The sequence below is a fragment of the Brachyhypopomus gauderio genome, chromosome 6 (genome assembly GCF_052324685.1).
Source record: "Brachyhypopomus gauderio isolate BG-103 chromosome 6, BGAUD_0.2, whole genome shotgun sequence".
NCBI lineage: Eukaryota > Metazoa > Chordata > Actinopteri > Gymnotiformes > Hypopomidae > Brachyhypopomus > Brachyhypopomus gauderio.
Genome location: NC_135216.1, coordinates 14,474,235 through 14,496,773, shown reverse-complemented (window position 1 = coordinate 14,496,773; position 22,539 = coordinate 14,474,235). Strand labels below are relative to the sequence as shown.

Genomic DNA, 22,539 nt, shown 5'->3' with positions numbered 1-22,539 from the left:
TAGTGGTAGTAGTGTGGTGGTGGTTGTAGCAGTAGTAGTGGTGGTAGTAATAATATGAGATTGATACAGGTTTATCTGTGCATTCAATGCATCTTTAAGATCTCCTGTGTTGATTTTGATTGAAGTTTATTGTAAATAATAGTGGAACCCTACAGACTTGTTTAGTTGTTATTGTCGTCTGCTGTTGTTTCGTAGTTAGATACGAACGTAGATATCAACAAAAAAATTATTACGCATTTACATTAAGATAAAACTTTGCATTTCTCTTTCTCAGGGCGGGTAGAAAGAGAAAGCGAGGACGGCGCCATTTTGTTTGTTTTACAGGAAACTGTACCAAAGGAGGAGGGGTGGAGAAAGAGGGACCTGGATACGGTTGCCAAATAAGGAAAGCTACGATTGGAGCGTTTTTTGTAAGTAACACGGAGCAAAAGCAATTGCATTGATTTAGCAACGTGCATTAAATGCATACACTCTCATTTTAGCGTTATAAGACACTGTTGCCGCCAGCTATGTTGCTAGCTAGCGAATATCTACTTATAACGTTGTCTTCTGGGTCTCGCTTAACGGGCACACATCAGTCGGCTAACTGTTTGGGAAAGACAGTCCTGCCATAGGTCGCTGTTAATACAGTAGCTGTATTTTCTTTTTTATTTTTTTTTTAAATATTTGTAGGAACACTTGCCCTGCTAAAAGTGCATAGCGATAAATTTAGTGCGGGAGAACACGGAATATGTTTAGAAAGAAGCAAAGTGTCGCGACGACGCTGTGCAGCTTTTTAGCGCACAGACGTAAACTACTGCGGCGCGAGGGTCCGCGTTGTGCGCGCGGTCTGGTTATTAATAACCTGAACACAAGAAAACTGTAAGATGGAAATAAGAAGTACTGCAGGCTGTCAGTTCTACTGCATCATCATGCAGTGCCTGGTGCAGTCAGTGACACAGGCCCTGTTCTGTTTGACAGGTCTCCAGTTAGAGTACTCATGCCATCCGTAGTTAATTGCATACTGACAATTTTTATTTATTTATTTATTTTATTTATGTGCTGCTTTAGCTCAGTACACTGGTTCAAAATGAGAAAACGAACGCAATGATAAAAACAATGTATATATGTTTTGGATCATGGATCATATAGGGAACACAGTCTCAAGTCCCCTGTGATTAACCCGGCTATGTTCCAGTTTTTGATCATGAAAAAATATATAGGGATCTTAGTGGCATATTTTGAATTATTGCATTTTCCTGATACAAGTTTTTGTTGTTTTGTGGTGGTGTGTGCATTTTGATGCGAGTAGTTAACACGCTTTTATAGACGTTAGAATTCGTCTTTACAAAGTGTTATAGATCCACAGACAGCCATACTTCCCCTGCCACTGCAAAATTGTATATTCTGGATTATCAGCAGTATAGGCTACTCCACTCAAACACAAATTCCTCATTTCATTATTGTGGTCCTCTGTAATATACCCAGTTGCATGCTTTCACTAGGTTCACAAGTGATTATTAAAAATCGGTTCCAATAGTTAATTTCACATAGAGCTTTTATATATGAACATACACACATGCTGTATAAATTCTGAATCTCAACCCTGTGATGACCTGCTTTATTGCTTTAATGTTTCCTCTGTCCTCATGTTGAGGAAACAGTAACAAACACTAGATGACAACATCTAGTGAACTCCTGAACTTCAGAACTCCTGAACTCTTGAACTAACCAGCATGAACTTATGATGCAGCCTCACATAGCTGGCCACGGAGCGGAAGGAACAATTCCTGTAAAAGGTGTAACAATTTCAATACAAAAAATTAACTTTCAAAACAACAGGCTACAGATAGTAGAATATAATGTATACGTTAAATGTGTATTATCAGTATGATGAATTCTCCTTCAGTCTCGATCCATTATTCATAAGCTTAGTTGAACTATTTTTTACACAAGGACATCCTCTTTTCATTTTGAAATCAAATTAGCAAACCGATCTGAGCAGTATATAATTAGAGCTCTGGAATCAAGCTTATTTATATAATATGTTGAAAAATACTTCAAATATTCACCTCAGAATTCAAGATCGTATTAAACCAGAACATCTGTGCCTTGTTATACTCCTTATTATAGTTTTGACAATATGCCTGTATATATTTAAATATATAGTCTTTGTCATTGTTTCATTTCAGCTGCAGTATGGTGGAGTATAGAACCTTAACAACAGAAGATATCACTGTCCAGTAATTAATGCAGAATTAGAATATCCCTGACACTCGATGAAGTTGAATTGGTTCTAAAAACTTTGGTATTTAACCAGGTTTTCAGCCCAGTGTAAACACCGCTGCCATGCTTCTTGTAGCACTCCACTTTGAACTTTTCATTTTCAGCACAACGATGCACTTCCATGTGGTTTAATCTTCATTTCTGAGGTCTTTATCATTTATCTCAACACTTCTCATGTTTAATTTGAACTCTTTAATCACTTCATTTTTAGCATCTCTTTTAGTTACCAGTTTATTTAGACATCTGTGTGCAATTTGTTCTGTTTACATCATTTGTATTTATCTTTTCAATTTAAATAGCCTTGTTAAATGCATTTATTTATCTGCGTAACAACTCTTATATGAAGCACTTTGATTTGCTACTGTGTGCTTTATAAATAAGTGCTATATAAATAAATGTGCCTTGCCTGGAAGGCTTGCTGAGGTCATAATGGTTGATTACCATTAACCACACTGAATTTACCATTTACCGTCAAGCAGCTACACAGAAGTGAAGTTCAATGTTTGGTGGCACTTTACAGTTTGACCTGTACTCCTCTCATTCCCTCTGAGTCTGTCACAGATTTATTAGATTAAGTTACCACGTGTAAGAACAAACATGTACGTGTATGAGCTCGTTCACTATCTTCTGGTTCAGTATCTCAACTGAGCCTGGGCCTCACAGCATGAATGAGTGTAACATCTGGCTGTTTTTGAACCCCAGGTTTGGCGTCCCCAGCCACCTCACCTGTGAGAAGGTGCTGGGAGGATGTTCTACGCCCACTTTGTTCTCAGCAAACGTGGGCCGCTAGCCAAAATCTGGCTGGCGGCCCACTGGGATAAGAAGCTGACCAAGGCCCACGTGTTTGAGTGCAACCTGGAGAGTAGTGTGGAGAGTATCATCTCTCCAAAGGTAAAGCTGAAATACTGACCAAAGCTGTATAATACAGTGTTTCTGCGTGTATGTTGAAAAGATAAAAATGAAGCTGCTTCTACATAAGAAAAATGTACACAGGTTATGAATAAAACACCCCATGTGCATTTAATGAAAATGTTGCCTTGTGTCAGGTGAAAATGGCTCTGCGAACCTCTGGTCACTTACTGCTGGGGGTCGTGCGTATCTACCACAGAAAAGCAAAGTACCTGCTTGCAGACTGCAATGAGGCTTTCATCAAGATCAAAATGGCCTTCCGCCCAGGTACATCAAAACCAAAGTGGCTTACAGGAAGTTACTAGAAGAGAGTCACGTTTTGTTTGCATCTGTTTGACTCACGGACGTAATTTGGGGGGGGGGGGGGGGGGGGGGGGGGGGGGTTTGGCGTTTTACAGTTAAAACCAAATATTTAAATGGCAACGAAGCCATGTCCTCCCCACTTTTTAACGGTTAAAAAACAAATTATTTGTTTAGCGCTAGGACCATGCAGAAAACACCTGTTCCGAGCTCCGCTCCAGTAACAATTTACGTTCTCACACCCCCCCCCCCCCCCCCCCCCCCCACTCCCCCAAAACAATTATTGTTCCCCCCCACCTATGTAATCAAAATTACGTCCATGGTTTGACTCATAGAGGTTGCTCACACTAACACTGATTTAACAGGTGGACTTTATAGTACTTTTTACACTGAATTCGAATCTGTTTATATAATTATTTAGCACATGGGTTTCAGGGCAAGTGACAGGACAATTCAGTTATATATCACATATATTTATTACTTCTTCATAAATAAGGATGTTATAACAATAACTATACATATAAAGTTACATCTAAAATGTACAATGTATGTTTTTTGCCTGTATTGCCCCTGCGTTTTACAGTTAAAACCAAATATTTAAATAGCAACGAAGCCATGTCCTCCCCACTTTTTAACGGTTAAAAAACAAATTATTTGTTTAGCGCTAGGACCATGCAGAAAACACCTGTTCCGAGCTCCGCTCCAGTAACAATTTACGTTCTCACATTCCCCCCCCCCCCCCCCCCCCCCCCAAAACAATTTTTGTTCCCCCCCCACCTATGAAATCAAAATTACGTCCATGGTTTGACTCATAGAGGTTGCTCACACTAACACTGATTTAACAGGTGGACTTTATAGTACTTTTTACACTGAATTCGAATCTGTTTATATAATTATTTAGCACATGGGTTTCAGGGCAAGTGACAGGACAATTCAGTTATATATCACATATATTTATTACTTCTTCATAAATAAGGATGTTATAACAATAACTATACATATAAAGTTACATCTAAAATGTACAATGTATGTTTTTTGCCTGTATTTGGCCTCAGGAACATCCCTTGTCAGTGTTCAGCAGTAGTCTTAGTGTTCAGTAGTAGTCTGCCATCATAGAGGGGTCCATTTTACTTGGTACCTAATTTTCATCCTATTCATTATGACATGCGTCTACACTGCAACATAAAAATCTGTGGGTGATAGAGAAGTTCTGAGAACACAGTGTGTACACATACATCATAAACAGGATATATATATATATATATATATATATATATATATATATATATATATATATATATATATATATATATATATATATATATATATTTTTGCATGAAAGCAAAATCATTGTTGGCCAGTGTGATCAAAAACTGGCCTAAATATATATTACTGTCAACGAGTATAGTGGGTGCATTAATATAACAGCAGCTAGTTAATTTGAGATGGTAGGTTGAGGCATATTAATGGTTGAGGCAGATTAAATGTTTAAACTCCAATTATCTCACACAGACCACTGGGGCCTTTCCCCTTACCTAACATAAATGTAACTATTAATCATAGTTTACATTTTACTAGGGGCTCCCTTGGCATTTGAAATGCATTATTGCCAGCCACGTTCTGTAAAGGGCTGTCTTCAAAGAAGGAGGAATGAGGAGATGTTTCCTTCATTTGATATAGGTGTGGTGGACCTGCCTGAGGAGAACCGTGAAGCTGCGTACAATGCTATCACTTTACCAGAAGAGTTCCATGACTTTGATCAGCCTCTTCCAGACCTGGAGTAAGTTTCTGGTGCCTCTCCAGACATATCAGGGGCAGCTGATCTCGTATATAGCAAAAAATAACCATCAAGAAGCGCATTTTAAGATTTCACTGCCACATCTCGGTTGTACTGGTGTTGTTACATTTATTTTAGCGTGTGTTACATTTATGTAATGGGGGCTTTAACGCCTAGGGCCTGTTTTGTGATCAGGCCATGAACAAGACAGCAGTGTCAGTGGTGAATCACCACTTTAGGCTTTGTGTTAGTCCAGGTTTAGGTTTAGTCTGGGTCTAGGAAAGTGACCCTGAAGGGTTGTTGAGACTGGGCTGTGTTGTGTATTCCAGTGACATTGACGTTGCACAGCAGTTCACGCTGAACCAGTCGCGCGTGGAGGAGATCACCATGAGAGAGGAGGTGGGCAGTCTCAACCTGCTGCAGGAAAACGACTTCGGTACGGTCCACTTTCACACGCCCATTATCAGTCCTGCGTTTTATCGCCACTTGTTTTTTTGTTTGTTTGTTTAGATGCACATGCCAGTTAGATTTGAAGATGACGGGCTGTCATAGGTGCACGCCCACTTAGTCCACTACTGTAGAGGTAGCGTTAAAGCACATTATGTATGATTTGTACTGGTGGGGCACATTTTCAAAAGAGACTGTGAGGGAGATTCTGTACCAACAACACACTCCTCAAAATAATAATAATGTAACATTTCATTCAGCTTTACATGTCTATAGTCTAGGACTGAAAGTTCGCTTGGAAAAACTGTTTATCCCTATTCATTTATAATCTATAGTGCATTAATACATTTTTAATGTTGTTTGGCCCAGCATGAATGTAAGGTATTTGCAGGGTCTAGACTTTGTCTGTGTTCTCTAGACGTAGATATTAAATCAATATTAATCATCATTCTGTACTAAAGATGAAACTAGAATAGCTATATCTTAGATGCTTCTGTCTTAAATAACATGAATGAACTCATCTCTAATGTATTATTGTGACAGATTCAATTGGTTCAGTTCATTTTCTAAACCTAAAGTTTAATTGTAAGATGTGTTGGCTTTTTTGTTGTTGTTTGTTGTTTTGTTTTTGTGTTTTAAGTTCTATAGTTCTAAAGACAATATGGATGGTACACATACACAGACAGCTCTGTAACACCCTGTTAGGATGTGCAATGTTTATGTAAGTCAACCTTCTAGATGTGTCACTGACAATGTTTAAATCTCTGTTTCTAACTTAGCTTCTAACTTAGTACATCTGAGCAGAGTGCAGTCCTACTATCTAGGACGATACAAACTCATCTTAGCTTGGTTTCAGCAGATATTCAATAAAGGAAATTACCTGATTTGGATTTTGGCAAAAACTAAGCAATAAAACTAATCGTTAAACTTCAAGAGTTGTCTTTAGTTCATAGAGTTGTTAAAAGGCATAAAACACCACCATTTTAAACACACCAGATAAAAATCATGCAGTTTAACATCTTTCTCCTTGAAATAGTCTGTAAAACCCACAGCGAGTAAGTTTTACAGTGGACATTTGAGGGTCCGGTCTTGTCATGGCACAGCTCACTGAGGTGATGTCTGTTCCACAGCTGATTTCGGGATGGACGACCGAGAGATGATGCGGGAGGAGAGTGCGTTCGAGGTGGACATCATCCACGGGGCCTCCGCGTCCAACCTGCTGCTGGAGCCGGAGTCCGGCAGTGGGCAGATGACGGACAAGGCCAACCACCTAGAGTACGAGCAGTACAAAGACGACTTTGGAGACAACCCGATGGAGAGCAGTGAAGGCGGCATGCTGGGTAAGATGGCTGCGTCTCGAGTAAGTGCACGTGGAATTATATGACAACAACGGGTTTGATGTTAACGCACGATTTGTCTTCTCTCAGTGGACAAGCTTCTTAGTAACGAGGATGGGGGTGGCATTTTTGATGATCCTCCAGCCATTACTGAGAGTGTCATGATGCCCCAGGACCATGGTGGAGATGATGAAGACGACTTCGACAACTTGTCCCGTATGAGAGTTTTTTTCTGCCCGACTGTGGTTCTCTCGTCCTAAAAGGCTGCCCCTGCAGGACAGGGCAGGGTAGTAACAGATATGGGGTGATAATGTGTCCCTGCAGGACAGGGCAGGGTAGTAACAGATATGGGGTGATAATGTGTCCCTGCAGGACAGGGCAGGGTAGTAACAGATATGGGGTGATAATGTGTCCCTGCAGGACAGGGCAGGGTAGTAACAGATATGGGGTGAAAATGTGTCCCTGCAGGACAGGGCAGGGTAGTAACAGATATGGGGTGATAATGTGTCCCTGCAGGACAGGGCAGGGTAGTAAAGGATATGGGGTGATAATGTGTCCCTGCAGGACAGGGCAGGGTAGTAACGGATATGGGGTGATAATGTGTCCCTGCAGGACAGGGCAGGGTAGTAACGAATATGGGGTGATAATGTGTCCCTGCAGGACAGGGCAGGGTAGTAACGGATATGGAGTGATAATGTGTCCCTGCAGGACAGGACAGGGTAGTAACGGATATGGGGTGATAATGTGTGCAGCTGCCGGAGGCCCAGACAGTCCGGACTCTGGTCCCGCTGAGCAGCTCCCCACCATGGCTGACCAAACCGAGCAGACCACGCTGGTGCACAACGAAGATGAGGCTTTTGCTCTGGAGCCCATCGACATCACAGGTCCGCTCACCGTGACCCACGCGGCCTGACAGACTCCACACCACAGAACTGGGTGGCGGTGTTTTTTCAGATGCGTTCATTCCTGCTCAGACTTCTCATATAATGTGTTAGGATGGTTGGTGTAAGGAGTGTGACAATCACGTATTGATTCATTAAGGACATGTGAAAACAGGCCAGCAAAAATCGGGTAATTCAAAACCCCACGTTAGTAGTTAGTAGTCAGTAGTAGTAATATTTAATTAGTTAAAATTAATTCAGACTATGAAACCTGCAGTGTTATATTCAATATTCATGTCCTAGCATCTTCATCATTGCTGTATGTCTTAGTGAAGGAAACCAAAGCGAAGAGGAAGAGGAAGCTGATCGTGGACAGTGTGAAGGAGCTGGACAGTAAGACCATCCGGGCGCAGCTGAGTGACTACTCCGACATCGTCACCACGCTGGACCTGGCTCCGCCCACCAAGAAGCTGATGATGTGGAAGGAGACCGGAGGGGTGGAGAAGCTCTTCTCCTTGCCCGCACAGCCTCTCTGGAATAGCAGGCTCCTCAAGGTCACGATGGGTCTGCAGATAGAAAAGGGCCTGGAGGGTGGGTGGAGCCTAGAGAAGATGGGTGGGTGGGTGGAGCCTAGAGCCTGGAGATGGCCTGGGCAGGGCTTAAGATGCTTAAATGACAAGACCTTGAATTTTAGCTCAACAAACGTGACAGGTATCATGGTTCCTCTTGAGAGATTTTAACAAAGGCCAGTTGAGGGATTTAAAAACCTAAAGGCCAGTTATATGAGACAATTATATGTTACACTGGAAGCAAATTCTTTACAGTGCTTAAGAGCACGCGCGTGTGTGTGTGTGGGTGTATTTTGTCCTATAGATGTTCACACGGTGCCTGACCCCTCTCGTGCCAGAGGAATTGAGGAAGAGGAGGAAGGGCGGGGAGGCAGACAGTCTGGACGAGTTCCTCAAAGACCTGGAGAACCCCGAGGTGCCGAGGGAGGAGGCTCTGTCTCAGCAGAGAGACATCATCGGTAAGACTCCAGCAGCAGAACTCGTTCTGAACACCACCGCCATGGTACTGTATATCAGTACTGGACTACTGGGAACATGAACACATGTTTAAGCATGTTGCGTGAGGTAGGGCTAAGATGTGATCTGAACAGGAAAGTACTGTCATGGTATGTTTTCATAGTGTAATTCAGACTTAGTAGCGAAGGGAGAGCAGCAGCCATGTCTGTCCTCACCCCCCCCCTCCCCGTGGTCCAGGGGACAAATGTGCTCTGATCAGATCCAGCAGCACAGCACTGCACCCTCCTGAGAGATGGCCTCTCTGTCACACGGCCCTCTCCTTACGGGCTCCATCACACTCTTGCTGAGCTTGAGTTATACTAAGAAGTGGTGAAAATCTTGATTTGCCGTGCACGTCTCTTACTGATATTGCCCTTGGAGGCAGAAAAGAGCTCAATGTTTACAGAGCATATAAGCACATAAAACTACATAAGCAGGTCATATAGGTAAATAGATCCATCCATTCACAGCATTTAAGATATATGCTAAACAAATTGACCATGGTTATGTCTCAAAGCAGCTAATCCATGTGGATAAGTGAAGTTTTTTTAATGGTTCACCTTAAATAGAAGCATGTGATTTGTCACTCACTGATGGTTCGTTTTAGAAACTACTAACCAAATAATTTTACCAAATAAAGTAAGGTAAAATTTATTGCAGCTGATTTGTTCGTGTGTGTGTGTGTGTGTGTGTGTGTGTGTGTGTGTGTGTGTGTGTGTGTGTGTGTGTGTGTGTGTGTGTGTGTGTGTGTGTGTGTGTGTGTGTGTGTGTGTGGATACGTACGTGTGTGTGGTTTCAGACCAGACCATCCTGGAGGAGCCCAGTGTGCTACAGGCCTCTGCCATGGAGGGCAGCCGCACCACCCTGGATGAGACAGTCATGCCTCCTCCTCCCCCGGGCCAGCGGGGGCAGAAGCGCCGGGTGCAGGACACAGAACCTGCCCTGCCTGTGAGTGTGGCCAGCGCCTCTCGGACCTCACCATCCTGCACGCCTCATAACTTACTCAAGTTTTTGCTTTCTTCAAAGCAAAGCAATTAGTGAAGTTTGTTGCCTATCAACATTCAGACTGCTAAGCCTGTTAACTGGTGGCGTGGTTTTTGTGAGTGCGTACACAGACATCATTGATACGCTTTAGTCGTTGTGGAAATCGGCCTTCTGATGTCTTCATTCCCCAGAAGGGCAGCATGTCCGGGGCGTAGCAGGCGAGGAGGAAGCAAACACAAGCAGTTTAAGGAATAATGAGGGCTGGGGGAGTTGTAAGATATCAGTGTACTCTCTACTCTCTAAAGCCTGAAAGAGTGTTATCTATTGCGTAGATGTAGATGTAGATGTGTGTAGATGCTGGAGGACGTTCGTCTCTCATGTTATCCTGACCCATAGTGTGTGTGTGTGTGTGTGTGTGTAGATGCTCGAGGACGACCGTTCCTCTATCGTGTCCACACGGCTCAGCATGCAGACGGTGGAGCTGCCTCCAGAAGAGCCTACCAACATCGCACAGCTTATCCCTGAATTTGACCTGCTCGGAGAGAAGAGCAAGGAGAAGAAGGATGACGAAGATGATGATGAGGTGAGGCGCACTGCCTTGTGACTCAAGAAACCTTTAGTTCGTCAGCCTGTAGTCAACTTGGGCTTACCAGCCTGCTCAGACCGTAACGCCTGCTCAAACCGTAACGGCTGCTCAGACCGTAACACCTGCTCAAATTGTAACACCTGCTCAAACCATAACTCTGCTGCTTTTGTGCTTGTCAGGAGGAGGAGGGGCAGGGAGGAGACCAGGACCAGGAGGAGAGGAGGTGGAATAAGAGAACCCAGCAGATGCTGCATGGTCTGCAGGTACGTCCAGAGGTCATTCTGCAATGAGTGGCTCCAGGAGGTTTTAAACAAACTGCATAGGAAGACACAGCATAGTGACAAGTACATTTGAGAATTTGCTTGATTTGTGAAAATGTTGTATGCATACAAAGAAAAATTTGAAAATTCATATCAAGCCATTTTGAAATCAAGAGGTTTTGTTGAAATTAGGACTTAGAAGTAATTTATTGAAGAAGACATGTATGACACCTATAGCAGAAGCTAACAGCAGCAACACGTTTATCAGTATTCATTTAACCTATGTAAATATTTAATTATAATAGTTCAGTTTGTATTGTTAGATTAATTATATCATTATATATAAAACCTCTGTTGAAAGCTCTAGAACACCAATGTATTACAATATGTCGGTGTATGATCTACTTTTCCTCTTATTAGGTTTGTGTTTAAATCTGAGTGCAAAAAAGGTGTTCACATTTTGTTTCCCGTGGAATAGGTTGTGATATCCGTACAATCCACACAGTGAAACATCCGGCAGCCTGACCCATGATGGGTTTTTTATTACTGTTTTGTGACAGGCAGGGTGAGCAACTAAAAAGGAAGTGATCACGCCAAGTCTCAGGGAAAGAGGATGGTTTAATAGAAAGTGCGCAAACCAAATACCCGTGACATAGATCCAGATTAAGGAAATAATAACCAGCAGTCAACTGGTACAAAGACAAGACATATATAGACAAACAACCCTCAGGTGAGACGGATCACAGGTCCTCCCACCTGAGGGACGAACATCACGTGACCAAAACAGGACAGCTGCCGCTGTAAACGGGGGCGACCAGCAGGGGGCCTCCCCACAACGTGACATGTTTGTGTGAGGGATTAACTATTATTATTATTATATAGACACAAAGAGATCTATTGTTATTATATAGATAGGAACAGTTCTGTTATTATTATTTAGACATGAACTGTTCTATGATTATTATTTAGACATGAATTGTCTGTTCTATTTGTAGATCAGAGCAGCCCAGCTCTGGTTTTGGAGATTGATCTTGACACTTCTTTTCCAGAGATGTCCTTTAAAATTCAAAAAAGATTTATCCATTCCACTCATGGTGCTTTTGTTGTTTGTACGCTGTCTGCACAGAGGGTGCTCGCCAAAACTGGCGCAGAATCAATCAGTCTGCTGGACCTTTGCAAAAACAACAACAAAAAGCAGGCGGCCGCCAAGTTCTACAGCTTCCTGGTGCTGAAGAAGCAGCAAGCAGTGGAGCTGACCCAGACACAGCCCTACAGTGACATCATCGCCGCGCCCGGCCCCAGGTTTCACATCATATAGACCGTCACGCCACGTGCTCACGTGAGGTTACACTGGCTGGTTTTATTACTTTGATGTTTTTTGTTTTGTATATGATGTGTTGCGGTTATCTAGCTATGTGTGTTTTTATGTGACTTACATGTGCTATCTGACCCTCGAGCAGAAGAGGAGGGCTGTTGATGTAGGACCACGTTTTGCAGCGCTCGTTTTATATAGGAACGTGTTGCAGTTGTATTCTAGAATATGAACACTGCAGAGCAACTGTAGTCTGTGGCTTTCTGCACTCATTTGAAATATTGTATTTACTACAGAGGTTTCGGTCTGCTTCATTTCTAATACGTATTTGCTAATGATCCTTTTTAATCTATCATTTGTAATTATGTATGTGTGAATTGACTTAATCCACTAATTGTGCATGATCCAAACGGAATATGTTGCCTGATGTATAATGGTTCATGTGAATTTTTGTTACAGTGACATCTTTGCATAAGCTAACAAGAAACATATGTGAATAATGATGATAATAATAATCATTTGTATTTGAACTCCTGACACATGGAAGAACAATGTAGAAAGATTTTCACTGTTCAGAGCTGTCCATGTCTTTATTTGTTTTCAAAATGCTTTTCTCACAAAGTTTTCAAGTGTATCGTCACTGTCCCAAAAGCTCTCAGAGCATGAATGTTATGAACACGCACCTAAGGACAGATTCAAATTTGTCATATATACTTTTTAATTTGTCATATATAGACAAAGATGAAATGAGATTGATTGATATTTACTGTGATACACATTATATTAAATTATATATTGAATTTGTGCCATTTGTTTAAAATGTAATTTTTTTCCCATTTCCACTGTCCGTTGTGTAAGTACTCTGGAGAAATGCACCTGTTGTTTTGTTGTCTATTATTAGCCTTATGTATGAAAGTGCAGCACATTTTAAAAATGTTACAGAAAATGACTGTTTGTTTTTATATTCTTCCTTATCTAAGTAATCATCCTGTTACAGGACATCTTTTATCCATATTTGCTTTGTCAGCTTCCATTTCGTGTTCACATTTAATGTTGAAAACACTATTACCATCATGCATTTTGTTATAGATATGCCTGTAGCCCTGATACATGTTATCTAACTTTTGTAATAAAATATAAAAAAGAAAAAAACAAAGAATTAAGATTTTTGTGACAACATAGAATGCTAAGTAATGATGAATACAGATGATTTGCTGTTAATACCTCGTAATAATGAGATAATATATCAATTATGAAATTGCTTTAAAAGTTTTTTTTTTAATATTGGAGGCTACAGTATGTTCAGGTTGACTACATAGACTGCTTTGAACAGAGGCGATGCACCACTGGCGCCGAGGCGCGAGGTGGCACTGTGTTACTAAATGTTGCTTTGAACTTCCACCTCGAGACCGAAGAAGAACAAACTAGCATGGACAGGCATGGATGGATAGTTTACTAACGGATGAAAACGTTAAAGCTGTGTTGAAACATTATACGTCAACACACTCCAAACTTAATCCACGCTTGAGCGTAGTATGAATAAGTGATGCTATCTGTGGTAATTAAAGTTGTGAGGTGCTGTTAGTTTGAATCTTAGGGTGTTGTCACGAGTCGTGAGTTTAATGTTGATTCCTCGCTGACTTGGTCAGGATAAGATCTACTCAGTGGACTTGTTTGCCTTCATTGTGCTGTACTCATGTATCTTTGCCGTCGATGTGTGGGTTTTCTGAACGCCAGGCTCATGCCTGTAAAAGCTGAGATTGTGGACCGTCCTCGATGTGTTCTTCCACTGGCTAACCTCTGCCACCTTGGCCGACCAGCACCGCGCGGTTCCCCCATATCGAGGTGTCAGAACCTCTCGCAGAGGAATAAGGAGAGATGGGAAGCATGTGGAATTCGGTTCCTCTGTGATCAGCAAGCCACACCACACAGAAGTGATGTTCTTGAAGAGAAAAAAGATGGGAACCATGTAATAGCGTTAAAGGACAGCAACTTGCACCAGACAGCCAGCACGCAAGTGTCATTTCCTGCCTGTCAGTCGTTAATCGGTGTGTATCTTTTTCAACATTTGAGAAAACGTAGATGTTGTATTAATTTCAAACTAGTCATAATAAAATTCTCCTTCTGCACATATTCGTGTGTATATACATTACTACAATTTATGCAAAACATACCTAAGTGCTGCTATTATGGCTTGTTGTCTTTTGTCTGTTGTACAGATTTGGATGAATTACCGTGTCCTTCTCCATTTGAGGAGATCAGTGAGCAGGATGCCATACAGATCACTGTCCCGCCTGGTCTTCCTCCTACCACATTCACCCTTAGGGACTATGTGGACAAATCAGAAACACTACAAAAACTGGTTCAGCTAGGTATATATCTAGTGTTGGTGCGTATTAGACTGGTTCAGCTAGGTATTTATCTAGTGTTGGTGCGTATTAGACTGGTTCAGCTAGGTATATATCTAGTGTTGGTGCGTATTAGACTGGTTCAGCTAGGTATATATCTAGTGTTGGTGCGTATTAGACTGGTTCAGCTAGGTATATATCTAGTGTTGGTGCGTATTAGACTGGTTCAGCTAGGTATATATCTAGTGTTGGTGCGTATTAGACTGGCATTATTTGGTCTGTGTGTTGACCATGACCTCAATCTCTTTCTAGGTGTCAGTCTGTCTAAACTAGAGCAGCGGCCTAATGTTGGCTCTATGCTGGTGAGGTTGAACTTTCAAAGCGATGTGGAACCACGACTCTATTTCTTGAAAGACCTGGGAGTTGAAGACACTCAGTTGGGACCACTACTTAGCAAGAACCCTTTTATACTTACAGAGAGTCTGGAAAACCTGCAAGCCAGGTCAGTGAAGTTTGCACCTGAACACTAGTGCAGATATACATGGGGGCTGATTTTAAGACAGATGTCCTAGCAGATAAACAAAAGAGATGTTCATGATCTTGTCATGTCTTAAACATTATACTCAACCTTGTTGTCATATGTATCCTTTTCATTTGGTTGTTCTAAGTTGGTATTGTTTCTTCACTACATTTAAATAAGTATTATTTAAGAAGAATGTCTTGTAATATGTAATGATCATGTACTCTTTTAGTGTAATGTTTCTCCATTGAAGCTTTGGTCATTGGTTGGATTGTATAGTAAATTGTTCCAGAGGTTGTCTGGGCTATCAGTAACACTAAGATTCTTACACAAAAGGGTTGCGTATTTAAAGTCAAAGAAGTTCAGTCCAGAGGCAGTTGCTGCTATGGCAAGCAAAGCTCCGTACCTGCTCAACTTTAGCATTGAAAGGATGGACAACCGTCTTGGATTTTTCCAGCAACAGCTGGGCTTCAGTGCCCAAAAGGTGGGGATGTGCTCCATTCTCTTCCACATTTTAGAGTTGGAATTAAAAGTGTGGGAAGAAATGCACGCTCAGTGTTTGTGAACATAATACTGCACAATTGAGGAGGATTTGTCAAGCTGCTGCTGTTGCACTACTAAAGACGTTTTATTGCAGGAATGGAAAACTAAAACAAAACATTAACCCATTTTTCTCCTTCTGTTTTTGAGTTTTTAAGACCTCAATTTTCAAAATAAGAAACAAATCCATAAGAAAACAGTGCTTAATGTATATTGAGGGAAAGGTGATTAAAGAAGATGGTAAAGAAATTCTTTGTAAAAAATAAAAAATAACCCCTGATTCAGATGTATATTGACAATTATCCAGTGGAAACACAACACACTTCAGAAGTGCTTTAGCCCTCACACCACTGAAATGTTGTACAGGAAACTTTGAAATGGAAATGTTACAAAGGAGACCTTCATGAGGTAGCACTGAGACCTTTCACAACCATGTCGCTTTCTTTCTGGAATGATTAGTGTCTGTATTGTATTCTAGTTAGTATGCTAATTTAACATGCAGATCTTTTTCTTTAGGTAATAATTATTTCTCATTTTACTTTCAGACACGAGATGTTGTGACTCGCCTCCCTAGATTACTCTGTGGAAGTTTAGAGCCAGTAAAGGAAAACTTAAAGGTACAAAGTGTAAAATGTAAATATTATGTTATCAGTTGCAAGTTATATAGGTTGTGTCCCATGACTTCATGCATTTATCTTAGTTCTGTTTTTTTTTCTTATACTGTGATCCTCATAAAGAAAACAAACATTACATTTTCCTTTTTCACATAGGTATGTGAACTGGAGTTTGGTTTTCGTAAAAATGAAATCCAGCACATCGTCTCCAAAATACCAAAAGTGCTAACAGCTAACAAGAGAAAGCTGACACAAATATTTGACTTCGTCCACAACACCATGGGTGTTCCTCATTTTCTCATTGCAAAGTTCCCACAGGTATATTCTTTCTCACTCACTTCAGACGTCATGGGGAAAAAAATTAAAATCTCTTTCCCCTAATATAATAATAGTCTGTATTTTATATTTTCATTCAGATATAAATGAAGGCATTAAACATCTCTCATAACATTTTGTACAGGTCCTCAATGCAAAGTTCCTTCGTATAAAAGAGCGGCACCTGTTCCTCGACTACTTGGGTCGGGCCCACTATGACCCAGTTCATCCTAACTACATCTCCCTGGAGCGTCTTGTGTCCTTGCCTGATGAGGTCTTCTGTGCTGAAATTGCATTGGCTTCTCTTGATGATTTTGAACGATTTCAAAAAACTCTGTAGTGGTCAAAGTAAAGTTTGAAGGTTGGGTTCTAATTTTGCAGCAAAGTGTTTGCTCTTTTGACTTATGTCAAATTGTCAAATAATGTCAAATTGTTTTTTTTATGTAATTTGTTTCTGTTGGATATTTTGTACTAAATTATAATAAATCTATGAACAATTTGTTACTTATTTTTCACTTATTTTTCATTTAAAAATAAATGCAGTTAGGAGGCAATAAGCTAGAAAACGTATGCTCTGTATAAATTAATGTAATATGACAAGTGATATATAGGTAAGAAATGCACAGATACTATTCGATTAAAAATTGCCTCTATTTAAACACTATTCGGTTCGGCTGTTGACCAAGCCATATAATAGCCTTTCACCCCTGCATCAGGCTGCGTTGATGCTAGAGATGGGACGTTCAATACCAAACGATTAATCACGCCGGAAGCTTCAAAAGTCTTCGATGCACTGGAGGGAGTTTCATAAGTTTGCCACTGTCCTATGACATGCAAGTTGTAGGGAAGTATAAAGTCTATATATTTTTGCTTTTAAATTATGTGGAAGAAAAAATAGAAACGCTCAAAAGGTTCAAAATATGTCAACCCTTTTCCTGTGTTGAGTTCGCAACATTCTGGCGTATTACATATAAAATATTCCAGAGTTGTATAATCCAGGTTCAAAAAGTAAAAGTCCTCACCAGGATTTTGCTCAGGCTTCCTGGATTGTGTTGATTCCACTAATTTTACCTGGATTGCACTAATTAATAAATCTAGCAAGCTTGAGCAAAATCCTGGTGAGGACTTTTACATTCTGAACCTGGATTATACAACTCTGAAATATTCTGGTGTAAATGTTCATATAAAAAGGGAAGCAGCGTTATTGATCATCAAGTTAAATAAATATATTAAATGTCTTCTTCGGGTCTCCCGTTATACAAACGTCACTTTTCCCAGAGTTCTTTGCTGCTTCACTGGTATTAAAGATGGCGTCAAAGGCACCAGGTAAATATCTGTCGTTTCTGTCATGTTTAATAAGCGTCAGTGGATATAGTTTATGTTCATTTTGTTACGAATACACTTCATATCTCTTGCGTCTTTATCAGTTGTTTATTTTCTGCTGTTGTTTCCTGTCTTCGTTATGTCGCGTTTGTCGTAACCGCCAGTGTCCTCTAGCCTTGGTTTGTCCCCCCAGTCTTAGCGATGCTAACACAGCTAGCGTAGCTGCCTGGACACACACTAGAGGACTGGCTGTCTTAGCTAGAGGGACCAGAGCAGCTAGAGGGGGAAATGTCGGGGTTTGTGAACGTGATGTTGCTTCGTATTGATTAGAGATTGTAGCTATGTCTGTAATTATGTAATTAACTGTTACGTTGTCAATTCGCTTTACACTCCCTGCAATATCTCTAGCTATCTATTGGATACTTTAATTTGGTAATTAGATATTTTCTATTAGGAGTTTACTATAATTGAGCTCAATAACGATAATGGTAAAATAAATATTTGGTTTGACTCTGTTCTGATTTCAGCATTGTGAATGACCTTTTGGTAACCTCCTTATGTCTCTCTTTTGTCATTAGTATGGCTGTATCAGTATAAACTTTTTATAGCTCCTGTTTATATTTGTGAGTATTATTTCGTATTATTAATTGTATTTTTGATTCCTTCTCTCAAAACAGCAGCAACCAGCAGGCTTGTGTTGGGCTTCAGAAAGTGGTACTACAATGCTTGCGGTTTCAACAAGATTGGTAATGTGAACACTGGCATTCTGTGTTGCACTGTTTTGTTCAGAATGTGTGTAACTGAGTATTCAAACTTGCTGTGTTGTACCATGCCTTTCAGGGCTGATGCGAGATGACACACTCTATGAGAACCCTGATGTTAAAGAGGCCGTTCAACGACTTCCAGAACCACTGTACCATGACCGAAATTTCCGCATCAAGAGGGCTCTTGATCTCTCTATGAAACAGCAGATTCTTCCAAAGGACCAGTGGACAAAATATGAGGAAGTAAGTACTACCTACTTACTGCGGAGAAGACTGCTCTGTGGGTGATTTGAACTGAAAGTGTCTGTGTCTGTGTATAGGATGTACTGTACCTTCAGCCCTACTTGAAGGAGGTTATCCGTGAACGAAAAGAAAAGGAAGAGTGGCAGAGGAAGTAGGCTAAAGGGAAGAGTGCCATGCTTTCTCTCTTTTGGTGGCTTGCTCTCTTGTGCATAAGATAAAGTTTATCAATTGTCATGTATGTGTATGTATTAAAATTTCCTTTCTGACAAGTTTCTCCGCTTGTTTGTCTTGGTAATTGGCATTTAAAATGTATAGAAAATACAGAAGTAGTCATTTAAATGTTTATTAAAAAGATATGACATGCAAATGTCCAAGACGTGCTTGGAATCACAGACGTGACCAAATGGGACTCTATTATATAAATATTCTCAGTGCTATTGGACCAGACTTCTCTAGCAAATATCTTACTGCGTTTTACACACAATGAAACATGAGTAATAATTTCTGTGTCATGGTTGCAAGTGGCATACCAGATGTTGCCTTCACTCTTAGTTACTTCTTTGGCAGAACATAGAATCTAATTCTGCACTATATTATGTGCTTTGTCATATTAATTCATAGAATACATTGCATGAAATAAGGTGTTCACACATGGTGTATGGAAACTTTTGAATATTTAAAATTGTGTACTGTGCTGCATAAATACCTGCAGCTCAAGTTTTGGATTCATGATCCTTGCAAATGGCAACATGCAAATATGAAAGTGCTACTCTTTCATGCTTTGTTCTCTGCGTTCGCTAACATTCTTTACTGTGTCTATGAAGCTCCCTATGACATTGTTAAACGAGTGCAGCATGGACACCCCCAGTTCGTTGCTTGTCTCGTGGATGTCAGGATCGTAGGCCCCAAACAGAGGTGTGCACACTTCTATGTGTCCTTCTCCAACTCGTTCAAGAATGCTCACCAGTTCTGCCCTGGCTTGGTGGAACTTGTCCTGGTCATAATTGAGTAGTGTTGAATCATCCAGTGGATAGGTTGCATCTTCAGGGTAACAGTCACGTGGCACTGGCAGCTCTACGTACCTAACAACAAAACATTTCCTGAGCTGCAAACGAAGCATAATGACCACAGTATGTGCGTGTGTTTTATGTGCGGACCAATTGCGTTCCTATCGACGTCCCGCCTGAAATGTTTTGTGATACATGTTGGAATGTCCTCACCTCAGAGCCGGGTAGCCTTGTGCCAGCGTGTTGAAGAGGTGACGCAGGGCTGCTGTGCTCAGGGGGTTACCCATCAACTTCAGCTCCTGCAGGCCACGGCAGGGTTCCAGGGCCTGGCAGAGGAGGTCCAGGTTGTCAGATGACAGGCCGCACTCCTCGAGGCCCAGGCTAGTGAGTGTAGCTGAGCACCGGTGGAGCAGCTTCCGGAAGGTGTTGGGAAAGACGTCCGCCAGAACGTGGCCGCTCAGGTCCAGCTTCTCTATGAACTCGCTGTGCAGGCTGTTGGCCAGGTAAGCCATGTCCACAGGGCTAAGGCAGCAGTTGGCCAGCTCTATGCACTGCAGCGGAGTGTTCAGAGGACTGAGCACCACGGGGAAACAATTATTTTTCTGAGTAAATAAATTATGAGCCGTATGTATATATATAATCATAAGCCAAAAAAATGTCAAACTTATTTTAAGATGCTAATAACTGGTTATTACCACACTCAGCATTGTTTTGAGCTCTTGTGTCAGCTGTCAGATGTATGAATGAATGAAATTTTTATAATGCCTCTCAAGGACCCCCAGGTCACTTTACAATGAACATGCACAACTTTCACATGGCAGTGAGAAGCAACAGCTACTCATGCAGAGTGTACTGTCACCCGGACACCTCGGGCACGCGGGGCACATCTTGTAGCTTTTGGCATGTGGTCTGTGTCTATCCTACCACATGAAGCACCCATGCCTGTTCTTATACATTCATTTGTATTTTTTATTTTATTTTTTTACTTCACCACAGTGAAGTGCTTGCTTTAGTAGCGCTGAAGCAGGCCTCTCAGCCTATGCTCTTGGGCAACATCACATCTCCTCACCTTAGCAGCTGGCGCAGATGTCCCGTGAGGGTGGAGAAGCCCAGGTAGAGCTCTCTCAGCTCAGTCATCTTGCTCATCAGCTGCCCCAGGTCGGCGAGCAGGCCCCTGTCGTCTGCGCCCAGCCTGCGCACGTCCAGGGCCTGCGCTGGCAGACTGAGCGAACGCAGCTGGGGGAACTGCAGCTGCGACATCATCACCTCCAGGTGCGGCGCCTCCAGGTGCACATTGTGCACCACCTCCAGCTTGCGCAGGCCCGGAGGCTCGGCCAGCCGCAGCAGGTAGAACAGGTTCTTCAGAGCCAGTGAGTCCACACGCAGCCCTGCACAGCGCACTTTCAGCGGACAGTGTTTGACCAGTAGCAGGGCCTGGGCCACCGCCTCATAGTTCCGTCCCGTCACAAAGGCGTCGAGCCGGACGTCCACCTCCACCTCGAAGGCTGACGGTGCTGCCCGGCCCGCTTGCATGGCCACCAGGGTCTCGTAGCACATGCGGGCGAGCAGCTCGGTGCGCCCCCAGCGTCCCAGCGTTCGTCTGCACGGGCAGGTCTGATGCTCGATGTCCCGCAGGCCGGTCAGATCGACCACGCGCAGCAGTTTGCCGTATGTGGTCGGGGCACTGAGGACGTAGTCCCGCAGGCCCGTCAGCACGGCCGTGAGACAGGGTCTGCAGGTGCGGGATGTTAGATCAGCCTGGCAGTCCGGCGTCCTTCCCAGCAGTTTCCCCAGATGGAGCTCGGCTAGGGGCCACGTCTCCACCACATCATGGAGCACATCGGCCTCTTCCTGCAGGAAGGCGGCCTTAAACAGGATGGGGTAGATATCGTAAGACAGGAAACTGAGGTTCTCACCAGCTCTCGGACCTCTTCGAACGAAGCCCTCTGCTGCCAAGAACTTCAGGCTCTTCATGTCTGTCGTGAGGTGCTCTTGAGTTCTCCCCACGTTTTTCTGTCAGCCTCTTGGCAAGGTGAAGGAAAGCTGGGTTTTTTGCCTTGTGCTGTCATGTGTGTCAACATGGGATGTGTCAAGCTGTATGCTGCACTGTGAGCGTGAGGAGGTGGTAGTTGAGAAGGGTTTATTTTTAGGAGCAGCTGTCTCGTGGCTTCAGACATGCTCTGGCTAGCGGGCGCACATTCTGTTTGAAACCTTGGCTAGCAATTAGGTTTTGTACAGGATGGCGGTCAACTTCTGCAATAATGTCCTTTTTTAAATGTAACTTTACTATGCTTCTGTTATTACGCTGCTATCATTCTGTTATATTGCAATACAAATCTGCATTATTAGAGCTATGCCCTCTACATGACATATCTTAATTTTTTTCTGTGCCCAACTCTTTAGGAAACTATTGCAAGAATGGGCCTCACGTTAGGAATTAGCATGAGCAGTTCCACAGTGTAACCTTTACAAGACCCTGTTGAACTAGAGTTAACACAAACAGAACATCATTAAAACCGTGATTGGATCAAGGATATATAAGAACAGTGAGTGTGTTCCCTCAATGAACAGGAAGAAGATGGATTGTGAGCAATGGCCAGCTTCTAATGCCTCAAAGCCTCCAAAGGCGTTAGCATTCTTTATTTTGAATTTCCTGGTTGTGTCTGACTTCACGCCCCACCCTCGTGTTCTGACCCCTTGTTTTCAGGTGTATCTTGTTTATTCTGTGTTTTTAAGTCCTGTG

At 42.1% G+C, this 22,539-nt stretch overlaps 4 protein-coding genes across 5 annotated transcripts; 3 read left to right on the top strand and 1 right to left on the bottom strand.

Moving 5' to 3' along the window:
* Nucleotides 1-281: 281 nt before the first annotated feature.
* rad21b (RAD21 cohesin complex component b) lies at nucleotides 282-13,261 on the top strand. Its single transcript, XM_077009031.1, has 14 exons — nucleotides 282-410; nucleotides 2,968-3,156; nucleotides 3,312-3,441; nucleotides 5,155-5,254; nucleotides 5,581-5,687; nucleotides 6,829-7,038; nucleotides 7,126-7,251; nucleotides 7,788-7,919; nucleotides 8,247-8,470; nucleotides 8,790-8,943; nucleotides 9,780-9,928; nucleotides 10,386-10,547; nucleotides 10,730-10,813; nucleotides 11,937-13,261. Exons 2-14 carry the CDS (start codon nucleotides 3,013-3,015, stop codon nucleotides 12,126-12,128), a joined length of 1,914 nt encoding a protein of 637 aa, XP_076865146.1. The 5' UTR covers nucleotides 282-410; nucleotides 2,968-3,012; the 3' UTR covers nucleotides 12,129-13,261.
* Nucleotides 13,262-13,518: 257 nt separating this feature from the next.
* mterf3 (mitochondrial transcription termination factor 3) lies at nucleotides 13,519-16,946 on the top strand. The gene is made up of 7 exons (XM_077009030.1): nucleotides 13,519-14,170; nucleotides 14,342-14,494; nucleotides 14,783-14,972; nucleotides 15,327-15,474; nucleotides 16,076-16,147; nucleotides 16,301-16,462; nucleotides 16,605-16,946. The coding sequence occupies exons 1-7, from the start codon at nucleotides 13,819-13,821 to the stop codon at nucleotides 16,797-16,799; spliced, it is 1,272 nt and encodes a 423-aa protein (XP_076865145.1). The 5' UTR covers nucleotides 13,519-13,818; the 3' UTR covers nucleotides 16,800-16,946.
* A 752-nt stretch (nucleotides 16,947-17,698) lies between these two features.
* Nucleotides 17,699-19,061, top strand: uqcrb (ubiquinol-cytochrome c reductase binding protein). 2 transcript variants are annotated; one of them, XM_077009027.1, is made up of 4 exons: nucleotides 17,699-17,785; nucleotides 18,460-18,528; nucleotides 18,623-18,789; nucleotides 18,867-19,061. In XM_077009027.1, exons 1-4 carry the CDS (start codon nucleotides 17,767-17,769, stop codon nucleotides 18,942-18,944), a joined length of 333 nt encoding a protein of 110 aa, XP_076865142.1. In that variant the 5' UTR covers nucleotides 17,699-17,766; the 3' UTR covers nucleotides 18,945-19,061. The 2 variants fall into 2 exon arrangements, with proteins under 2 accessions (XP_076865142.1, XP_076865143.1); XM_077009028.1 differs by lacking the exon at nucleotides 17,699-17,785 and adding an exon at nucleotides 17,814-18,214.
* Nucleotides 19,062-19,118: 57 nt separating this feature from the next.
* Nucleotides 19,119-21,911, bottom strand: lrrc14b (leucine rich repeat containing 14B). Its single transcript, XM_077009005.1, has 3 exons — nucleotides 20,866-21,911; nucleotides 20,010-20,369; nucleotides 19,119-19,871 (listed from the first exon to the last, which is right to left on the bottom strand). Exons 1-3 carry the CDS (start codon nucleotides 21,768-21,770, stop codon nucleotides 19,556-19,558), a joined length of 1,581 nt encoding a protein of 526 aa, XP_076865120.1. The 5' UTR covers nucleotides 21,771-21,911; the 3' UTR covers nucleotides 19,119-19,555.
* Between the last annotated feature and the right edge of the window lie 628 nt (nucleotides 21,912-22,539).

What these genes read in the sequence shown, in the direction of transcription:
- rad21b (XM_077009031.1), top strand. Translation starts at nt 3,013, where the DNA reads ATGTTCTACGCCCACTTTGTTCTCAGCAAACGTGGGCCGCTAGCCAAA. An exon ending in AGAGTATCATCTCTCCAAAG is followed by an intron (nt 3,157 to 3,311) that starts GTAAAGCTGAAA and finishes GCCTTGTGTCAG; the next exon opens with GTGAAAATGGCTCTGCGAAC. An exon ending in AGATGCTGCATGGTCTGCAG is followed by an intron (nt 10,814 to 11,936) that starts GTACGTCCAGAG and finishes CTGTCTGCACAG; the next exon opens with AGGGTGCTCGCCAAAACTGG.
- uqcrb (XM_077009027.1), top strand. An exon ending in TTGCGGTTTCAACAAGATTG is followed by an intron (nt 18,529 to 18,622) that starts GTAATGTGAACA and finishes CATGCCTTTCAG; the next exon opens with GGCTGATGCGAGATGACACA. An exon ending in AGTGGACAAAATATGAGGAA is followed by an intron (nt 18,790 to 18,866) that starts GTAAGTACTACC and finishes GTCTGTGTATAG; the next exon opens with GATGTACTGTACCTTCAGCC.
- mterf3 (XM_077009030.1), top strand. Translation starts at nt 13,819, where the DNA reads ATGTATCTTTGCCGTCGATGTGTGGGTTTTCTGAACGCCAGGCTCATG. An exon ending in TGCCTGTCAGTCGTTAATCG is followed by an intron (nt 14,171 to 14,341) that starts GTGTGTATCTTT and finishes TCTGTTGTACAG; the next exon opens with ATTTGGATGAATTACCGTGT. An exon ending in CTGGAAAACCTGCAAGCCAG is followed by an intron (nt 14,973 to 15,326) that starts GTCAGTGAAGTT and finishes CTTACACAAAAG; the next exon opens with GGTTGCGTATTTAAAGTCAA.
- lrrc14b (XM_077009005.1), bottom strand. Translation starts at nt 21,770, where the DNA reads ATGAAGAGCCTGAAGTTCTTGGCAGCAGAGGGCTTCGTTCGAAGAGGT. An exon ending in CATCTGCGCCAGCTGCTAAG is followed by an intron (nt 20,370 to 20,865) that starts GTGAGGAGATGT and finishes CGTGGTGCTCAG; the next exon opens with TCCTCTGAACACTCCGCTGC. An exon ending in CAAGGCTACCCGGCTCTGAG is followed by an intron (nt 19,872 to 20,009) that starts GTGAGGACATTC and finishes TTTTGTTGTTAG; the next exon opens with GTACGTAGAGCTGCCAGTGC.